This window comes from Xylocopa sonorina, chromosome 11 (genome assembly GCF_050948175.1).
Source record: "Xylocopa sonorina isolate GNS202 chromosome 11, iyXylSono1_principal, whole genome shotgun sequence".
Classification (NCBI taxonomy): domain Eukaryota; kingdom Metazoa; phylum Arthropoda; class Insecta; order Hymenoptera; family Apidae; genus Xylocopa; species Xylocopa sonorina.
Genome location: NC_135203.1, coordinates 538,354 through 560,156, shown reverse-complemented (window position 1 = coordinate 560,156; position 21,803 = coordinate 538,354). Strand labels below are relative to the sequence as shown.

At 32.8% G+C, this 21,803-nt stretch overlaps 3 protein-coding genes across 3 annotated transcripts; 2 read left to right on the top strand and 1 right to left on the bottom strand.

The window, feature by feature from the left end:
- Positions 1-2,396: 2,396 nt before the first annotated feature.
- On the bottom strand, positions 2,397-5,235 carry LOC143428768 (palmitoyltransferase ZDHHC3-like). Its single transcript, XM_076903888.1, has 7 exons — positions 5,185-5,235; positions 4,722-4,887; positions 4,460-4,645; positions 3,918-4,054; positions 3,751-3,835; positions 3,468-3,680; positions 2,397-3,394 (listed from the first exon to the last, which is right to left on the bottom strand). Exons 2-7 carry the CDS (start codon positions 4,800-4,802, stop codon positions 3,233-3,235), a joined length of 864 nt encoding a protein of 287 aa, XP_076760003.1. The 5' UTR covers positions 4,803-4,887; positions 5,185-5,235; the 3' UTR covers positions 2,397-3,232.
- A 530-nt stretch (positions 5,236-5,765) lies between these two features.
- On the top strand, positions 5,766-8,626 carry LOC143428796 (vacuolar protein sorting-associated protein 26B-like). The gene is made up of 6 exons (XM_076903929.1): positions 5,766-6,058; positions 6,205-6,348; positions 6,752-7,146; positions 7,270-7,376; positions 7,557-7,768; positions 8,021-8,626. Exons 1-6 carry the CDS (start codon positions 6,056-6,058, stop codon positions 8,288-8,290), a joined length of 1,131 nt encoding a protein of 376 aa, XP_076760044.1. The 5' UTR covers positions 5,766-6,055; the 3' UTR covers positions 8,291-8,626.
- Positions 8,627-11,130: 2,504 nt separating this feature from the next.
- LOC143429392 (uncharacterized) lies at positions 11,131-21,176 on the top strand. The gene is made up of 22 exons (XM_076905014.1): positions 11,131-11,324; positions 11,611-11,754; positions 11,865-12,042; positions 12,104-12,473; positions 12,570-12,645; positions 12,741-12,847; positions 12,922-13,122; positions 13,198-13,326; positions 13,767-13,943; positions 15,304-15,445; positions 16,697-16,840; positions 16,927-17,150; positions 17,790-18,154; positions 18,255-18,424; positions 18,539-18,675; positions 18,758-18,908; positions 19,043-19,184; positions 19,276-19,548; positions 19,758-19,894; positions 20,119-20,258; positions 20,329-20,556; positions 20,647-21,176. The coding sequence occupies exons 1-22, from the start codon at positions 11,243-11,245 to the stop codon at positions 20,704-20,706; spliced, it is 3,777 nt and encodes a 1,258-aa protein (XP_076761129.1). The 5' UTR covers positions 11,131-11,242; the 3' UTR covers positions 20,707-21,176.
- The last annotated feature ends 627 nt before the right edge of the window (positions 21,177-21,803 follow it).

Here is a 21,803-nt window from a genome sequence, read left to right as displayed (position 1 = left end):
ACGTTTTCAAGTTTCCCGCATTATTGATTCCGTGTATGATAGAATATATGCGGCTTTACTTAGAATACTCGGGCCTACAAGTCTACATGACAAGTATCGCAAACTTTTTCTGTCAGCATCCGCCTGGCACGTTGTTCGCTAGAATTCTTACGAAAAACGTAAGTGGCTTTTCCTTTTTTTTTTCACTGAAAGTGTTTCAAGTTTCTTTTATGTGGCTATTACAGTACATTAACACGTTCACGCCGGGGCGAAAATCTACGTTTTTTTGAGTGCACATTTCTCGCATCAAGCACATATTTTTTTTAACGACTAATTTTTTGAAAACGCGTGACCCACGAGTGGGTCACGCCACCCCACGGAACAGTCAAGTGTGACCCACCGGTGGGTCACCCCGGCGTGAACGTGTTAAACGCTTAGATGAATATGCGTGTCTCGTAAATAGCAATGTAAACAGATCTTTATCCCGTATAGAAGATATCTGATGAAAACTCGGGCGATAACTTTACACTTCTGAAACAATATTTCCATCGGATCAAACACAATTCAAGTCCTCTTATTTCACATAATAGAAAAGCTAATAACAAAACCTTGACTTTCACACCTTCTGTTATCTAGGTATATTAATATACACATATCATTTTTACTTCCATAATATCAAATTGATGACCATACCAAAGCTTAGAAAAAGTTTCATATCAAATTAGCCTTACTATTAGCGTCACCGTTGAAGCGCATTGCTTCGTGTACAGTTGCGAACGTCTAACAAGGAACAGAACAAAAAGAGAAGGAAGAACGAAAAAAGAAGAATCGCGCCTTAGACACACTCTAAAATTCTATTAACCCTTAGACTACGGCAGGCTTTGAATTGTCGCACCAATCGTAGAAATATACGGTAGAAATACGGTGAAACTTTTCGTCAGGCGTGCATTTATCAGAAATAATCTTGATCTATTCAAATAATCAAAACACTCAAAAACAATATTATTCGTTTCTTTGTATTCCGCATTGTTGTTGCATTGCAAGCTTTCTCCTTCTAAACGCCCTTAGGCACCAACAGTTAAACTAAGATTTTAACATCTGTTAATTGTGCACAATCTTTAAAAATAGTAAAAGTAAGTAGTAAAAACAGACTAGATTAAATGGAGAAACATACCATGAAAGATGTAAAAGCAGCCATACTCCGGCTCGTGTGCTCTGGTGAACGATTGATTGCAACGCTGAAACGATGAAATTATGCAGTTACCCAAAATAAAAGAAAATTTCAAACAGTATTCAACAAAGTTCAACTGTAATTAAACGCGGCTAACCTACCGATACGGACGGATAAAATATGAACTTAACTTAGCAGGATTTTAATAACGCGAATACATGATTGAATACGTAAACGACAAAACAATAGTGAGTGAAAGATAATAAATAATAGATGCGTGCATGTGCTCGTACACAGCTGCATGTATTGACTTCTGATTATTCGCATTGATAAGTACACGTTTTCTATTTATCTTTATCCCGATCGGGCAACGCGATCGATAAAATAAAACGCGAGTTAAGCGTTTATTCATCTTTAATTTCGCGGGCACGCAACAGGTTTGCGCTTCTCGATCATTTTCTTTCATCTCCTCAGGTGAAACAGGGATATATTGCGATACACATATACGTACAAAAAGAAATACAGACAAAAGCACGTTTAACTTACTTTTACGAACGTTTTATCAGTCATCTAAAAATAATCGGATTTACGAATATGAATTAAGGAATAAAAGTAATCGTAAATCACGCGAAAAAACGAATAAAAATTTGTAAACGAAATTAAAATCACTTAATTAATACTGATCAGATATAGTTAGAACGTATCGTTGATTCGATGAAACTGAATGCAATTAATTATCTCATTTTAGTTTCACTCGTGGGTATTATTCGTAGACAATTGAAAACGGTCTCAAAAGAAGAAAAAGAAGAGGGTCCTGTCAATTTTTTGGTGAACTTAAGCAGCGATATCGAACTGTCGATTTCCTGTCGTAAAGAGATTGAACAGCCACAAGTTTTCATTCTTTCGTTGCGACTTACCGAACGTGATCCGTAGCAAAAGTGAAAGCCGCTCGAATGGTCACATACAATAGCGTAGAGAGACGTCGTTTCTTCACCTGTACACGTTTAACGACCTTGCCACTGGTAAGCGCCCCCACGCTGAACACCAAGAGCAACTCTGTTTGCTGCAGAAAGTTGGAAGTCGTCGCAGGGGGGAAAACGCGTAACCACACGGTTCTCTTCGACAGTGTTAAATATACTTTTCACGAAATAATTCCTTGAAACGAATCGATTTGGCACTGAAGAGAAATCGAGATCAATCAACAAAATCAATGACAAAGCAATAATAAATGGATAACGCTGGTAAATGTAAGAAACTGTACAATTTATTTACACAAATAAATCAGGTATCACTGTAGAAATACAAAATCGAAGAGTTAAGAAAATGAAATTAAACTATGATATGCTTGGTCAACAGAAACAAAGTATGTCTTATTAATAAGTATTTGTTGTCTTTGATCACTGGATGCTTGACACTATTGTTTAATCGAGATGCGGTGAATCGAAAAAGAAGCTTACGTTCAATTTTTGAAACGCAACGATTAATCAAATTCATGGATTGCAATACGCTACTATCACAATGTGCAATGTATCTTTATCTAAAACCAGGTGCGAAACATCGATTTCAGTAAATGCCAAATTATTTTAAAACTTATAATACGATAAAGTTAATGTCATGTTCCGTGTATTCCTTTATACACAATACAGACGCACAGTTTTATTTATATGTTAACTTTTACGACGTGAATTACGCTAGTACAATAAACACTTTCCAGTATTATCAGTAAATATTAGTGGAAGAAAAGGCAAATTAACGTTTCCACTACCACGATACAATGATTCCAATGTTTCAATGCGAAAAGCTTCACAGGAAGCATACTTTATTGTATGCCTGCAAGTTGACAGATTTTAATTAAGATGTGTGTATGTGTGTGTGTGTGTGTGTGTGTGTCAAATGGTCATTGTGTTTTTAAGTACCTTGCGAAGCTGGTCACGATAGAATAAGATTATTAGGTAACAGTACAAAATTACAAACATTCTATTCACTTTTACGCGAGTTCATGATTTATGCACGATATAACTATCTTCTATATTTACAAATATTAAATATCCCTGGGATGCAGCCACGTACCGTAATAACATATTACACAGAATACAAGTAAGAATCGTGTTTTGTTTTTCCCTTTGGAGGCGAGGTAAAAGGTGAAAACCAAGCAATTGAAAATCTACCAAACACAGCTTGAATGGATTTCCACCTGCTGTTACGAGCCCACCTAGCTTCCTCTTTTTTAAGTTGTTCGATACCCTGTTGAATAATTATATAAATAACACAGTAGATTTGGAGTTTACGAGTTTCTTCTCAATTACTATGTACATACAGTTTCATCATTCCAGATTGCTTGCAATTGTGTTCCCAACATAACAGCTGTAAATACAGCAAATAAAAGAGCTTCGAAAGCCAAAAAAAGCAACAATACCACTGTTGCAGGTGGACTGAACATAGAACATTCTTTCCATTCTTGTCTTACACATGTAGCAAATTGTTGTATACATAAAAATAAAGATTGTAATGACATTCCTGCTATGTAGAACTGCAACAAATTATGTAAGAATAAATTTATAAGTCATTATTAATTTACACATGTACATTAGGATACTTACAGTAAAAAGTACGAAATACTTTTGATTATTTTCTCCGACACAATTATTAACCCATGGACAATGATGATCCATTTTTCTAATACATCTATAATTGAAATATATCTTGCTATATTCTGATTCTTGGATATTACAAACTAAATTCCATTAAATACCCATATTTATATCACCTTTGACAAACAGAACAATGGTGCGCTCTATCAGGCTTGATAGAGCAACACTTGGGGCACTTAAATATTACTTCTCCATCTCTGAATCCCATTTGTTCTATCATTTCTTTTGTAGCATTTCCTTTGGGAACAGCACCCTGTAAATGTAAATAATGTTTTGTCCAATTGTTAATATCCTTTAAATACACAATAATTAATATGTATTTTGGATTGATCAAAAATTTCTTCTAGGTTTTTTAGAATTCTACATTTGTTCTGCAGTATAAACAAGTAAATATGCATTGTAAGAGCATTGTGAATGCACTTAAAATCTAAAAATACAATAAATAAATCGATAAGTGATCCAAAATGCTTTTAAGACATTTTGCTACAACTTTTGTTATAGGTTTCTGTTAAAGGATACAAGAAGAACTTAAAGTATTGGATGATCAAACATCTATAATACATAACGAAAAAAACATGTGTGAAAATTATCTCAGAATTTTGTTAAAAAGATGCAAAATCTTTTGAGCAACATAGCTTTAAAATGTAACTCTGCTTACCGGGTCCGTGAACATTGTTCTTAGATGAGACGCGAATGCTAAAAATGTTAGCGACTGGAATATTGCAGTGTTTAAACTAGAATACAAAGTATTTATCGTGGGAATAAGGATGACAGCCATTACTACAAACTCTGCATAAATAATTAACAACCATGTTAAAACCGCGCATATGATTCCACATATGTCCTGAAATGGAAAAATGCTTTCAAACTTTAGTTACGAAAGCAATGAGAACTAAATTCAACGAAACGCTCTTACATACTTTTATACACCATAATCTTCCACCATAACATTTATTATGAACATCCTTTTCTCTATGGAAAGACATATAGTCATAATCCATGATTTATCTTCATTTACTAAATTCTTAACTATTTATCGCATAAAGAGACACCGATATTATTTTCCAACGCAACCATGGTTATTTGCTTAAAATAAAAATTGACACAACTGTTAATAAAATTTCATACGTCATTTATCATAAAATAATTATCGCAAGTTTGTAAAAAATTGAACCCACTAAAATTAAGAGACTTAGGTTAGAATAAAATAGCGTTAAAATATAACCTCGTGCACAAGTAGTCGCATTGTCCTCCGTAAATCCACAACAATCGAACGATATTTAAGCGTTTACTTCTATTTCAATTCTCTTTCATTATAATACTTGATTAAAACACGTTTACGCAATAAATATCAACTAATAGAATTAATTTTTCCATTCTCACCTTTCACGTAATTAGCCTGACTAGGCAGTATATCCATCGATAAACAATTACTTGTGTGATGGATATTATTAAAGCTCTCTTCGACCGCTTAAAAGATTGTCCGTTTAGAGCGATTCAAATGTAGCGTAAAGTAAACGAACTGAAAACAGAACCTGAACACGTAATCACGTGTAGATTACGTGGATATGTAACTTGATTTCTAAACGTCATCCAATATTCGCCATTGAACGGTATTACGAACGCACCTGACATTCAAACGGGCAGATGTTTCCAATACAGGGATTCTTAACCACCCCAGAAGGGTGCCGTGGCAGTAATATTTCATTTCCGCTAAGATCAAACAATTTAACAACGGAATCCGTTTCTATAAAATGGGAATGGACCCAAGTAAGTATTCGAGCCAGTTTAACCACCGGGTAACTGGTGTCGTAAAATTCTTTTAGCTCGTTAAGGTGCCGTGGCGAAAAATGTTTGAGAGAGAACCACTGTTCCAAGGGATATACGTGCTTGCTACGTGTGTGCGCTGTACGTGTGTTATCCAATTAAGAAGAAGAAACGTTAAAATGAGAGTAAGAATGAACGTGAATAATACTAGATACTACCGGTTCTAATGTTGCCTGTCGTATTGCACGCGGCTAGAAGTTTGACAGGAGACGGCAGAGGGTGGGGGCCACAGTGCGCAGCCATATTGGCTACTTGTGACTTTTCGGAGGAAGCAAGCAAAAAATAACACAATTTTTCCTCGTTTCTGCGTGAAAAAATGTTACCTTTGAGGATTTTTTATTGATCCCACACGTCGGTCCTATTTGCGCGTACACAATTACGATAAAACGCCTGATCGTTTATACAAGCTCAACCTTTTTTACGAAAAATGGTATGTTACTCGTTCTTTGATTGATAAATTATCCGACACTTGGAATAATTGTACGTTATGAGATTCGGCGTTTCTCGCTTGTTGTTTCACTTTTACTTTTTTCCTCCTTTTTTTTCTTTTTTTTTTTTCTTTTTTTTGTCCCGCAGAGTTTCTTTGGGTTCGGTCAGTCGGCTGACATAGAAATTACATTGGATGGTGCTGAGACTAGGAAGACTGCAGACATTAAATCCGAAGATGGCAAAAAAGAGCGCCACTTGTTATACTACGACGGTGAGACCGTCTCAGGGAAGGTAAAAATCATTGCCTAAATGAATAAATATTAACAAAATGTAGAAAACATTGACACAGTATTCGTACCGCTTATAACCTACGATGGTTACTGAAAGCAGACCGTTAGTCTCCTTGACGTTCACTGTACATTGAAAATTACTTAATTTTTTCTCATTACTCATTACCTATTTATGGTTAAAACTAAGATTTTTACATAACTGTTTGCACGAGTCTATACATATCTTTAAAAGTTTATACAATGATAACATATACCACGTTATACATAGAATATATGACTCAATGTCTATAGATAAATATGTTGCTATCTTATTTAATTTGATAAAGTTGACGTGCACCATGAAAATACTACACGTAACACGTAATCCATTAAAGTTATTTAAATTATTGAATTATTATTCACAGATTAATATTAGTCTCAGGAAAGCTGGCAAATTGGAACATCAGGGTGTAAAAGTAGAATTTATTGGACAAATTGAATTATATTATGATAGAGGGAACCACCACGAATTCACAAGTCTAGTTAAAGAATTAGCTAGGCCAGGAGAATTAACCCATAACACCATATATACCTTCGAATTTGCAAACGTCGAAAAACCATTTGAAAGCTATACTGGATCGAATGTACGGCTAAGATATTTTCTCAAAGTAACAATCGTTCGTAGACTTAGCGATATCGTTAAGGAACTTGAATTAGTTGTGCACACTCTTAGTTCCTATCCGGATATGAACAATCCAATTAAAATGGAAGTGGGAATCGAAGACTGTTTGCATATTGAATTTGAATATAACAAAAGCAAGTAAGTTATTCCACTATTATTCATCACATCAACTTTGTATTATCCATTTTCAAGCTTCCATGCTACATTTAACATTGAATTTGAGCATATGTATTTTAAATCTACATATTTTTATTTTCACAGATATCATTTAAAAGATGTAATTGTTGGGAAAATATATTTCCTTTTGGTTAGAATAAAAATTAAACATATGGAAATTGCGATAATAAAACGAGAAACTACAGGTTCTGGTACTGTATAATTAATCCACCAAATCCTTTTCTATTACTTATGATAATCTTTCTTATTGTTTCAATGTTATTTTTTAAATCAATTTGAACGCATTCGCTCGGAAAAGTGTTTTATTTTCCAAGTATTTGTTTTCTATAATTTATTTATACTATAGTCATAAATAGAATATATATTTTCAGGTCCACATACATTTACGGAAAATGAAACTATAGCAAAATATGAAATAATGGATGGAGCACCGGTACGAGGTGAATCAATTCCAATAAGAGTATTTTTAGCTGGTTATGATTTAGCACCAACAATGCGTGACATCAATAAAAAATTCAGTGTTAGATATTATCTTAATTTAGTTCTCATGGATGAGGAAGATCGTAGATATTTCAAACAACAAGTAGGTCAACAACAAGTAGTGACACTACATATTGGCTTACTATAGTAAAGTGCATCAATGTAGGTCGCCCAAAGCTGTGTACACATTTATTTATTCATTCAAGCCCAAGCATATATAGAGCATATAGAGACTGTGAAATATTCTGACATCTGGAAAGAGCAAAAGGAAAAGACAACCTTGAACTGACCTACACTGATACCTTCTAATATAACTCTCTATTAAGACACTTTGACGAATTAAATTGTCTCTTAGGAAATAACGTTATGGAGAAAGGGTGAGAAAAGTAGAAAATCTCAAACTGCATCACCACACATGCCATCGCATTTAGTATCGGCAGAAACGGGATTCCCTCAAGGAGTTGCTCAAAATGGTCCACCGTCTATGCCACCACCAGTACATCCTGGACAACTGCCATCCCCTAACATTACTAATGTAGAGGATGCACAAGCACCGATAGAAAGCATGACACGCGAAGAAGGAGACGGTGAAGGTGCGCAAGAGGTTAATCCTGAAAGCAACTGAATGTTTTCATCCAAACCAGTTACATTCATGTCAGATTTCTTGCCGATTCAAAGAATCGAGTAACAACTCCACGGGATACTGAACGAAATTAGTAGTTTTTGAACAGAACTCACTCTTACCATAAAGAGAGATCGAATTTTAGGAAGTACGAAATATCGAAACATCTGCGAGTAAAGTTGTAAATATTTTGGATACCTATATAAAAAATGCGGATAATGAAATTGAATAAGTAGACAATTATTGATAAAAAAATTTAAAATTATCCAGATCTGTAGGTAACTTACTATGCTGTCTGCTCGAGACAAACCTGAAATAATTACATTAAAAAATGAAGAAGGTAATAATAATAATAATAATAATAATAATAATAATAATAATAATAATAATAATAATAATAATAACAATAATAATAATATAAAGGAAAATAATACAACCGTATAAAAATGAATATTCATAAATGGATAATTTAATAACTGAATATTAATCAGTGGTATATTCTTGAATGGCATCTGAATGTTACAGTGTTCAGAATATTTTATACAGACTTATTATGTGTTATATTCTCAAAGATCTTTATTGAAAATTTTTCTGTTATATTATCAAATCTCTCAAAGTGACTAATTTTTGTCATTCGAGAGTTTTATAAATTTGAAACGAATATACATATACTCACAATGGCTGCCCTATTTTGATCCGTTCACCTAGTCTGCAACTATTATGATAAAGGCATTCAGTATAAGGCTTTTACATATGACACACTATTATTAAAATAATTTATGGGTGAGTCTGATTTTTTGGAAAAAAAGTATTTATTGACATTTGCAATAAATACAATTAACATAATACGTTAAGATTCGTGCACAGCATATTATAACATAATGTTGATAGTTCGGTCCCAATCATAGCATAACTGTATATACAAATCATTAAATTATGTATGCCAATTAATTTTTTAATAGATTTTTTATGAAATGTCAACAGATTTGTGATAGAACTCATTATAAGAATTGTATACCTTAGTATGCCTGTTCAATTTTTAGCATGCCTTTATTAATATAAGAGTGGACTATGATAGATTAAAAAATGGGATGGCCCCCATATGTATTTATAAAATACCATATGTGTGTGGATATATACATGCATATATATGGTTTTTAACAATAGTAGTAGTTACAGACTGGATTATATGTACACCCACGCATACATACGTAAGTATCCACGTCTATTGTAATAATACTAAAACTTGTTCTATCCAGGTAGTTCTTTAATTGCTACCGCGATGGAAGCAACACGGTAATATGAAAAAGAATACCCATCGTTTTGTACAATTCTATGTTAACAACATGAGTTGACTAAGAATTTTGTTAGAATAAGAAGTGCATAATAGTCAACTTCGTATATTCCGAGAATTTTGTTTCATGTAAATTAAAATTTTCATATGTCGCGCCTTTGTTATTTGTTGACAAAAAAGATATATGTGTGTAAGAGAGAGAGAGAGAGAGAGAGAGAGAGAGAGAGAGAGAGAGAGAGAGAGAGAGAGAGAGAGAGAGAGCGCAAACCTATTTGTGAATTATTTGACATGTCAAATATTGTATATACATATACATATTGTCATACGATATAAAACTTAGTTGCATATTTTAATGCCCACATAAATATACATCGCATACAGTGTGCCTTTGTGTGCATATTTACCGGAAAACATTACTTCGTTTATGCAAACACCCTCCCTACCGTTTTTATATAAATCACTGTGTCAACATATCAAGTATAGATTTCACTATATAACAAACCATGCATTTAAGTGCAATTAATTTTATAATGAATTTATGAAAGATGAAATCGACCAATGATAACGCAATAGAACTTTAAAATGTTAATTGAAATTTTCCCAACATCCCAAACCAGTTCCTTTTACCTTTTTTTCATTCTATCAACTGTAAAGAAAATACTCAAAATTTATGAGACTTTATAAAACAAAATTAATATTAGAAGATAAGGACTAATATTTTATACATAAGAAATAAGAAATCTGTTTATGGAATTAACAGAGTAGCACTGTTTCTTCAAAAGTTTATAGTGTGTGTATAATTTTGCTATATATGCACCTTCAATTTTTCTATGTAACTTTTTTATTTTTCTATTTATTCGATATTTTCCTTAGTCTAAAATATTCTTACATATATACACACACACGTGCACACACATATATATATTAAGAAAAAGAAAAAAGTGACTACAAATAACAAAAATAGTTTTACAGTAATAATAATTTGTTCCTATTTACTTTTATAACAAGCAAAATGTGCATAATTATATAATTATTCTACTATTGTAGAACTAAAGCAGTATGATGGTAATATGCTATAATTATAAAAGTTACATCCATGAATGTCTGCAGACAACGTATTTATTGCCAATGACGTCAATACGATAACTAAAAAATTTTCATTTACTCTTAAAATATAAACTTTACAATATTTCAAAGCTACAAAGAGAAGTAAAACAGTAATGTAATATTTCAAAGAATTCTTAATTAACAAACTCGAATAAAATCAAGCTTAAATAATATAATTGATATAATAAATGAGACTAATATTATATATATAACCTTATAGGGAAATAATTCATAGTGTGTTATGTATTTTCCAAATCAGTATTCATAGTATTCCCCGGAGCAGGTTCGTTCGAGTTCGAACAAGATTCACTCCATACTTTTTTCCATACTACATAGCGTATGCGTCCATGGAAATGTGTACAGTCTGATCTAAGATATATATAAAAGAATATTTTATTTTAATTCGTTCAGCGATAAAATACAGTAGCCTGTGGAACATGCGCGTCTGTCACCGCGCAGATCTGATATTCATATAAACAATTATCGTCTGACTATCGTGTTATATATCTCACTGCCGGTCAAAGTGTCATATCGAATACCAGGTTATCTCGAAGATGGAAGTGCGAACAGAGTTAATTGTGGATCTCCGTGAAAGATTTTTTAAAAAATTGGATGACGAGGGACCACCAGATCCTAGTGTGTATATTTACTTTAATTTCATAAAACAGTGATTTTACTTTTTAATAAAAGAAAATAAATGTCATCTTTTAGCTGAGTAATTCATAGGGTAAATTCCAAGTTTGGTGTTATATTCCAAGATCAATGTTCTCAATACTCACTCGATAGAAAACTAGACCAATTTGCTTGAATAAATTAAACGATGAAGTGTTGCTATTTTGTTCGTTCCCTTGTATTTGACCGTCGTAAATATCAAATGATATGTTTCCACTTCGACTAATTATTTAATTAAATGTAATTTCAGAATTTCATCCAGCAGATATTACTAGAATTAAAGAAAATAATAACTGGTTGAAAAGGTTTTTAGAGCACAATGAATGTAATGTACAAGAATCTCTTAACATGTTGTGGGAAACTTGCATATGGAGAAGTAAATTTGATGCAAATGGTAAATATTATAGAAGTTTATACGTGTACTGCATTTTCATGTTTTCTATATGTAAATAAATAAGTTAATGTGTTGCATACATTATATCATTTTCAAATATTTTATCGCAGAGATTACAGAGGATATTGTCAGAAAAGACTATTTAGAAAGTGGTTTATGTTTCACTTACGGAAAAGATAAAGATGGTAAAGTAATGTTTATTATTAGATCTAAATTACACACTAAAGGAAGTAAAGATTTTAGTCAATTGCAGAAACTTGTTGTTTATTGGTTTGAAAGATTGGAAAGGTAAGGTAACATGATAAATCAAAGTAGATAGAGAAATAGTTATTTTTCTGTACTGTTTTAGACAAACTAATGGCAATCAAATTTCACTGTTCTTTGATATGTCAGATACTGGTATTTTAAACATGGATATGGAATTTATCAAGTATCTGATCGGTCTATGTAAAAATTATTATCCAAACTTTTTGAATTATATTATTATCTTTGAAATGCCATGGATATTGAACACTGCGTTTAAAATTATAAAGTCATGGCTACCACCTAAAGCAATCCCAAAAATTAAATTTGTACATAAAAGCAACATACATGAGTTAGTAGATTCCAACGATATACTTACATGTTGGGGTGGTAGTAATGAATACATTTTCAAATTTGTATCAGAAGCACAAAATAATTTAGATGCTACAATGAATGGTAAACTTGATAGCAGGAAGGTACGTTGAAAGAAATTCGTGAAATATTTGCGGGCAATTAAACACAATTGTAAGATGTTTCAGAAAATTAATTCTTTGACTGTATGCAATTAACAGGTGCACTTCGCAGAAAATTCTCCAATTACAGAGCAATCCCCAACTGTCTTTGGGGACCAACAGGTCGAAGAACAATGTAAGTACTGCAAGTCTTGCAGTGTATAACACATTTTTTAATTGAAAGTGTAAAAATCATATTCGTATTAACAAATTATAATTATCTTTTTATAGTATTATCTATAGAACCGGATGCAGTTATATTTAATAAGACAGGAAATGAGATTTGTGGAACAATTACAATTAAGAATGTAACTATTGATAAATCTCTTTCTTACAAGGTATGATTTGAGTCTTCATTTTCACGTAAAATTTTTTCGATATTGTTTAAATATTAAAATATTGCGATATATAGGTAAAAACAACTTCACCTGAAAAATTTAGAGTACGACCAAGTTCAGGAATTTTATTACCTCAAGAACAACGTATGATTTCAGTTGTTCTACAGCAAGAGTATAATGTCCGTGGTTTGTTACATGTTGACAAATTTCTAGTTATGTGCCTTCCATTAAAAGATTCGAATGCATCATCTCAAGAAATAGCAACATTGTGGAAAGTAACGTCTATACAAGTCAATTATACATACCATCCAAACAATTTGTCAATCAAACTAATTAATTTTCTCTTACAGTCTGAAAAACCAGCAGAACAACATAAATTAAGATGTTGTGATGGTGGAATTACAAGTAACGAATCATCAAAATCCATATTATCATCTGGAATATCAGAAAATGGTCAAATAGATAAATTATTCCGTAAAGTAAGTTTAAATAAACAAAGAGAGATTGTAGTTGCTAAAACCTTTTGCTTCATCGATTATGATTTGATAGATCAATGTGAATATAATTATGGGAATTAAAACTCATTAACTTGTTAAGTGCATATGACAAAATAATTCATAATATCAGAAAGACAACTCTAATGTGTATGACGACTTTTATCTCTATGGAAATTTTTAAACGTAATATGTTAAACGCATTATGTTTTACGTCGTTCTTATTAATTAAATCCTAGTATGGTTATATGCTAACACATTATTGTCTAGTCACGTTTTTTTACGTTTTTTGACATCCAACAAAAAATAATTTCCCGGTTAATTGGTTAAACACGTGCATTCACAACTGCATTTTACCTTTTAAGACATAACATACGTAACATTGATAAAGTATATTAATAAATAAATTAATCAATACATTACAGATAATGCATTTGAAAGAAAGTAATATGAAGCTGCAAAGTGATGTCGCTTTCTTGAAGCATTTACTAGCATTTTCTATTGTAATAACAATTGGAGTAGCCGTAATAGTTGTGTATATTTTAAAAACTGATCTTAAAAATTTTATGGACCAACAAGCCTGTCATATTCACCGTGGTTTATAGGTTTTCCCATATTGAAATTTACTCAATTTCTACACACGAATAAAAACTTTAATTACTGTATATTTATGTTTATGTAACATTCAACATGGACTTTTTCCACTTTTAAATGCTATTTTTTTCTCATTATTTTTGTCATATAAAAGGATTATGTAAGATACGTTTTTATAAACTGTTTTAGTCTATTGACTAAATATATCATTATTAAAAGACAAAGAAGGTAATTAAAACTAAGTCAATGTATCTAGAAGATAAATATATTATTATTATTATTATTATTATTATTATTATTGTTGTTGTTGTTGTTGTCGTTGTCGTCGTCGTCGTCGTCGTCGTCGACGTCGTCATTGTTATTACTATTACATCATTATATATTATTGTTATATTACTAAAAAATATATAATCAATTAAAATTATTTTTATAACATTTTTATACATATTTATACATTTATACAAATTATCTTTTTTGTAGTTTAAAGATCTGACAAGAATCTTTTATTTAAACATAGTCGATAACAAAATTTTTAACAAGTAACATGTAGAGGAATAGCTGCATAATTAATTAATGTAAATAATTTAACTTCAGTAAATAATACATTTATATTTAATGCAAATAACTTGATGCAAACAGAGAACTTATTATTTGATTATACATATTTTTATTAATAATTATGGCAATTCTCTATTATATTAGACGTTTATTATTTCAGTTTGCATGTGAATTATACATGTATAATTTTTTTATGAAATGTTTTAAAATTAATATAAAAACCAATATTTTTTGCATCTTATTTGTCTATTTTACAAAAATAATTATTATCGCTGTGATGAGAATTTTACTGACTTTTTTCATAAAAAAGTTATATCGATTAAAGATTCTAGTATAGGATATTAAAGAAACGTTCTAGTAGTGGACAAAGTATGAAAATAATTTCCAAGCGTATAATAAATTATTCATTACGCCGCCATCGCATGCTTTTCTTACCAATTTGCGTCAACTCTTAAATAATCATTTAGGAAAAAGTAACAACAGTTTACATAAATGGGTGTTGGTCTCCCCACCAAAATTTTTAATCATTTCCCCCACCATAACTATAACTTTCCCGCTCATTTTGCATGACGTCATAATTTTTTTGTTTCGTTTAATATATCCTCTACTTGAGAGTGTGTGAGATCACTTCATATTTGATTGTTATCGAAATGTATTTAGTAACAACGTACTATTATTAACTGAATTGACTTAACTGCTGAACGATTCAAGATACGTTTTGGTATTATCAGTAACTTAATACGTGAAAATGAACAAATGCATCGGTAAAATAGAGGTAGGTTTAATACCCGGAAGTATCTAAAACGACAGTCGTCCGGTGTAAACATGACGAGTGACGCGTACCAGTGCGCAGGTACTAACGCGCAGCATTTGAACATTCGTAGTTCGATCGGCCATATTGTCATCCGGGACTTACACAACGCCCTCACACGAACGTTCTCGACTTTACGAGGTAAGCGAATATTTCGAGGTTTCGTGCTGTAAGCGGACTTAGCACAACGTGGAAACACGATTACGTGTGAGGAAAGACGATTTTCAGCAGTAGTCGGAGGACCTGCGGCCATTGATCGCGAACAAAACGCAAAAGATCGGTGAGTTATCAGCGGCACGTAGCAGAACGAACAGTATTCCCTTCCGTTGCGTCCTCCATATTGATGACAGCGCCGACGGTGATAATTTTCTGAAATTTTTGTCGTTAATGCCCCCTGTGTCCTGAAATCGAAAGCACCCGCGTTGTCTTAAAAGCTTTCCGACAGAATGCGCAACTTCGAGGGCCTCCGGTGTTCGACGAAAGTCCACGGTTACGGAGCCCTGAACGCCCGCTACGTATCTCCACACGCTCCTTCAACCATCACGCTGTGTTCACATTTTGTCCATGGCGTCCTCGTTCGCATTACCCGCTTCGCATGTTACATGGCGTTCCGCGGTACCCTGTGTCGCTCCTGTCAATCCTGTTTCACTTTCCAACCGTATGACACTCTTAATGCCCAAATCCGAGGATTGCCAACGCGTGGTCAAACTTGGCAATTATTCCCAGGCCTCGCCGTTCATTCACTTCCTCCTATCTTCGATTTCTTTACCCAGATATTGATTTTTCCTGTAATTTCATACAATTCACGATGACGCGTGCATTATTGCTGCTATTCTCGAAATAATCGGTAGCGATTCTTAATGTTTCTAAGAATGTATGTGCAATTTCGTACATTCTCGAACGCAAAACCAATCATACTTGCGCATTCTGACGAAATCTTTGTCACGTTTACTATATTTGATAATTTGGCTATATGCCACTTCTAGGATTCCGTGACTTTGTAAATGACTACATGTTTCAAGGGATCTCTATGTAAATCCTGAAAATTATATATTTTCTCTCTCTCTCTCTCTCTCTCTCTCTCTCTCTCTCTCTCTCTCTCTCTCTCTCGACCGTGCGCGCGCGCGCGTGTTTTATATACGCACACGCATATACATAGCAACAACTTTTAAAATGATTTTATTTCATAGATTACTAAATATATACTGTATATTATATTTAGTATTATACTTTGTGTAACAATGATAATTGTGTAGCAAGTTTAATGGAAAATTTCTTCTTGTAGATTTATAAAGAATACACAAGATATTAATTTCAATATTTTTATCAAATAAATATATGAACAATGTATTCGTTGTTTCAGACTAATGAAACAAAGTACATTTACATGAGTTAATGATTTGACCATGACAAGTAACGTAGCGACAATTAAGTTAGAAGAAGAGCAAGAATCTGTGACAGAGATACAAACTTATTTAGAGACATTTAATAAGGAAATTGAGGGTGGTCAAGGCGAGCAATTGCAACATGTACAGCGTCAGTATCTTCGGAATGATTAAAATATTTTTAACTCTACCTGTATGGAAATGGGGGGCAAATTTTATTAAGACATTCTATTATAGTGCAACAAGTGGAAGGTTTATCGGGTGGAGAAGAAGGTGGAACCTACTTTGTTGACCAATCTGGTCAATATTATTATCAAGCAAGTAATGATGAAACACCTGTAATGACACAGGTGCAGATTCAAGATGTTGAAGAAACAGACGTGCAAAATGAAGGAGAGGCTCCTCAAGAAGAACAATATCATGAAATTGAAGAATTAGAAAATGTTGATGGCGATGAAGATGTAAGTGGAGATATAGATCGATTTTGGTCTCTAATCTGATTGGCATCATGGTGAATTTTTTTATAACTCCATGGTATATAATATCAGCACATAACTAATACTCTTAAAATTAAAATATCACATGCGTTATGCATGAAATAGAGAGTAATTCAGTTTTTCAGAAATAATTGCTTTGTATGTACATTCAACTATCTTTTTGAGAATTCAAGTTGTCTACACCTCGCATGTTATAAATTTGCAACTGTTTTTTGAAAAATAGCGCAGTTGACATATGTAAACGTTGTAGTCTCGGCAGTCGGTATAGATGTGCAGGACCAGAGCGATCGCTATTGATGGTCATTCAAACAAATTAATTCTTGCACATTCCGTTTCTACGATTCTTCATCATTATTTTCTTTCTTTCTTTTTCCATGTTTACCCATTTTCAGTGAGTTCCATTTTTCGTTTAGTAAATCTATACAAAATATAATCAATTTTTGTAACTTCAGAATACATAATCTGTTGAGTATACAATATTGGGTGTGTAAATGCACCACGTGAATAAATAAGTGCGTAACAATATAATGATTGGCATGATGCTCAATTGGATAGTCATGGAATAGCATGTCTGTATCACAGCAAACCTGTATTCTTCCGTAGGGTCAGGTAGCCAATAATGGAAACAATCAGGTTGTACTCAATTCTGGCGATGCATATCAAACAGTTACGATTGTACCATCTGATACAAATCCTGGTGAAGTCAGTTATGTGCTGATAGTTCAACAACCTGATGCTGAAGACAAAGAAAGTAGACCAGTGGAACGAGAGGGAGCAGAAGGTGAAGAAGGGGAAGGGGAGCAAGATCTTACTGTTTATGACTTTGAGGACAATGAAGATAATGAAGCACCCGTGGAATCGGAAGCAGAAGATGATAAGGCTAAAATTATTAAGTTTTTACCCAAAAAGTCTCAAACTGTTACTCAAGCTCATATGTGTAATTACTGTAATTATACAAGCCCGAAACGGTAAGTTTTTGTAGTATTTGAAAAAAAAATGTTTATATTTATATTTCTTTTAAAGTTAAGTTTTACTAATTGGAAAACAATTTTTTTATGTATAATCTAGGTATCTGTTGTCACGGCACATGAAATCACATTCTGAAGAAAGGCCACATAAATGCAGTGTCTGTGAAAGGGGCTTTAAAACTTTAGCATCACTTCAAAATCATGTTAATACGCATACTGGGACCAAACCTCATCATTGTAAATTTTGTGATAGCGCATTCACAACATCTGGTAAGTTTTTATATTACAATCCTTTATTTTTTATTATTAAGTAGGACAAATTTTAATTATGAAGAAAAATTAGAATAGAGAGTCATAGTGATCATTGGTAGTATTCATTTGCAGGAGAGCTTGTTAGACACGTTCGATATAGGCACACCCATGAGAAACCGCATAAATGTCATGAATGTGATTATGCGTCTGTTGAATTGTCCAAACTTAAGCGTCACATTCGATGTCATACAGGGGAACGCCCATATCAGGTATATTTTCTACTTTTAACTTTGCTTCTATTCACACACGAGATTCTTTACTTAAAACATTTTTATTGTATTTTTATCACAGTGTCCTCACTGTACATACGCGAGTCCCGATACCTTTAAACTAAAGCGACATTTGCGTATACATACAGGAGAAAAACCATACGAATGCGACTTTTGTCAAGCAAGGTTTACTCAGTCTAACAGTCTAAAAGCTCACAAATTAATACATAACGGTATGTTGGTACTATTTATACTTAATAGCTTAACATTTTCTATTTAACTGTTTTCATGTATCACTTATAATAATAATAATAGTAATAATAGTAATAATTATATATATGTATATATACATGTATATATATTTTAGTCGGTGACAAACCGGTATTTCAATGTGAATTATGTCCAACCACGTGTGGTAGGAAAACAGATCTCAGAATTCATGTACAAAAGTTACATACCTCCGATAAACCATTGAAATGTAAACGTTGCGGAAAAACATTCCCGGATCGGTAAGTATATAGAGAAAATTATGGGGGGAAAAAGAATAGAGTGCTGTATGTCGTATAAACATAAAACACATAATACCTTTTACCTTTGTAGATATAGCTACAAATTGCACAGTAAAACTCACGAAGGAGAAAAGTGTTATAAATGTGATTTATGTCCGTATGCTTCTATATCTGCGCGTCATCTTGAAAGCCACATGTTAATTCACACCGATCAGAAACCATATCAATGTGATCATTGCTTTCAATCATTCAGACAAAAACAACTTCTCAAACGGCATTGTAATCTATACCATAATCCTTCTTATGTTCCTCCACCACCACAAGAAAAGACGCATCAATGTCCTGAATGTGAACGACCGTTTAGGTACGTAACATTTTGTTGGTTTACAATGCGAATAGTGTCTGTTCCTAAAAGTTCCAGTTCGCAATATTCATTTCAAAGAATTTAGAAGGATACAGAGTATCTCTTAACTAGAAGAAGGCAGTACAATATTTGCAATGTAAACTATCGATTTATAGTGTACGTATAAAGTATAGCAGAAAATAATTATATACGTGAATTTTGTTTTTCAGGCATAAAGGAAATCTTATCCGACACATGGCTGTTCACGACCCAGAATCTTCTCTTCAAGAAAAACAGCAAGCATTGAAGATGGGTAGACAGAAAAAGATTCAAATTATAGATGGACAAAGGGTTGAGGTCATGACGGGTAAGTAAAAAGGAATAGATTTGATTCATTTATATGTGTACAATCAGAACCAGTTTTGAAATCTTATATTTTTGAAGGAATGTTTCAATATTCGATAAATTAAGGAAATTACACATATACAATGAATGGATGCAATCATGAGGAATTATGATCACGGGGACATTTACGATATGATCTGTATACAGGTCATTGACTAATATCCGTGTGTTGTGTTGTGACAACAGGTGATTTAGCTTCTAAACTTAAAGGTTATGAGGAAGAAGAAGAAGATGAGGACGATATGATGGCGGTGGAAGGAAGTGACGGACAACAGTATGTTGTGTTAGAAGTTATACAGTTAGCTGACAATCAAGCAGCTGATCAGGTACGTACTGCTACGAATGCTACGTGAACAATATACAAATATGAATCTAATTATTTTGTTATTTTTGCAGCAAATGGCTGTTGTTGCAAGTGAAGATGGCGATTTGGTGATGCAAGATCCTTTGAGTCAAGAGAGTGGCATTGTAACTGGAACGGGAGAAGAGGGGGACGAAGCGGATGAAGATGACACAGAGATAGACGAACTGAAAATGGAATCGTCTAGTAAAAACTCATCTCAGAACGCGCAGAGCGATCCAAAGTTACAGAAAGAAATGGAAACCTGCTTTGGCTTTGACGAGGTAAGTTGATTATATTATTATTGTAATCTGTGGATTATTATCTAAAGACAATGTTGTGCGTGACGCGAGCTATTATTCTGTTCTCAGGAGGAAGAGGAGGAGGAAGAGGAAGCCAATGGTAATATAAACATATTGCAGACAATTTCGTAATAAGAAGAATAAACACATGGAAATACCCATCTACATAATAGTCAAATGTTTTATCTCTCTCGCAGTAACAGCATGTTACATACTATGGATACAGTTTAATATTATTTAAACACTGTGCATAACTCCAATGGAGCTAACTTTTCCTGGACTAGCGTAGTCCGCGTAAATATGGTACAAGAAGAACATTTTTTGCCATTAGTGCATTAGATGTATGTAATAATTTATGAAAAAATAGTAGTCTCGTGGTTTAGTGAAATATTTTGCGAGTGTATAATTTACGATAATGTAAAATATTATTTTACTTTATTACGAGTAAAAGAACAATTGCCCTTTGAAGATCGTAAACTGGCAAAAGACCGTTACTAATGGAAAGCAGATATATTAGCACGCGTAGATCGGTATATATAATATTTTTAAACAAATTATTTAAAAAGAACTTTAGAGTATAAAGGCACCAGGCACATAGCAAAAACGTTTGAACCGATCGATGTTAGTCATTGTTGGAGAATGTGGTTAACTAAATTGAAAGAGTGTATATAAATGCTTTATCATTACACCTCGTTTTATAGATAAGACAAAGACAAGCGGTACATATAATATCGATCGAATTTTGCGTTGATGAATCGTCACGACTGATATCTACATATACATAGAAATGTATATAAAGAAGTTCAGAATGCAAAGAGAAATATTTACGCATTTCTCATTGACCTGGAAGATGTTATGTTTGTGATTGTATAGAAGTATTTCGTAATAAACGATAATTCTATAAATAAGTACCCTATACATACTATTAATAAGATTATACGATTGTATCGGATCGAACTTTTGTGAATACATAAAAAGTATGAATGACAGAAACAAACTCAATGTTAAGTGTGATGTTGCGATAATCAGTATATTTATAATCAACTTTTTTTTTTATTTCACTTCAACCACTTTTCATTTCACAAAATAAATAGTTTTTGAAATACTCTTCCTTCCAGGTTAATTACGACTACGACAACAAAACGAGAACGTACCAATTATAAATATTGCATATATTTTGTAAACGAAAGATTTCTGAATATAGCTAAATTATCCGAATGCAATTTGAA

Bases quoted from the DNA above. Each gene is read 5' to 3' on its own strand.
- LOC143428768 (XM_076903888.1), bottom strand. From the start codon at position 4,802: ATGGATTATGACTATATGTCTTTCCATAGAGAAAAGGATGTTCATAAT. The intron at 3,681-3,750 runs GTAAGTATCCTA...AATTTGTTGCAG, and splicing joins AGTATTTCGTACTTTTTACT to TTCTACATAGCAGGAATGTC. The intron at 3,395-3,467 runs GTATGTACATAG...ATTATTCAACAG, and splicing joins CAATCTGGAATGATGAAACT to GGTATCGAACAACTTAAAAA.
- LOC143428796 (XM_076903929.1), top strand. The intron at 7,147-7,269 runs GTAAGTTATTCC...TTATTTTCACAG, and splicing joins TTTGAATATAACAAAAGCAA to ATATCATTTAAAAGATGTAA. The intron at 7,769-8,020 runs GTAGGTCAACAA...ATTGTCTCTTAG, and splicing joins GTAGATATTTCAAACAACAA to GAAATAACGTTATGGAGAAA.
- LOC143429392 (XM_076905014.1), top strand. From the start codon at position 11,243: ATGGAAGTGCGAACAGAGTTAATTGTGGATCTCCGTGAAAGATTTTTT. The intron at 11,325-11,610 runs GTGTGTATATTT...ATGTAATTTCAG, and splicing joins CGAGGGACCACCAGATCCTA to AATTTCATCCAGCAGATATT. The intron at 11,755-11,864 runs GTAAATATTATA...ATTTTATCGCAG, and splicing joins AAGTAAATTTGATGCAAATG to AGATTACAGAGGATATTGTC.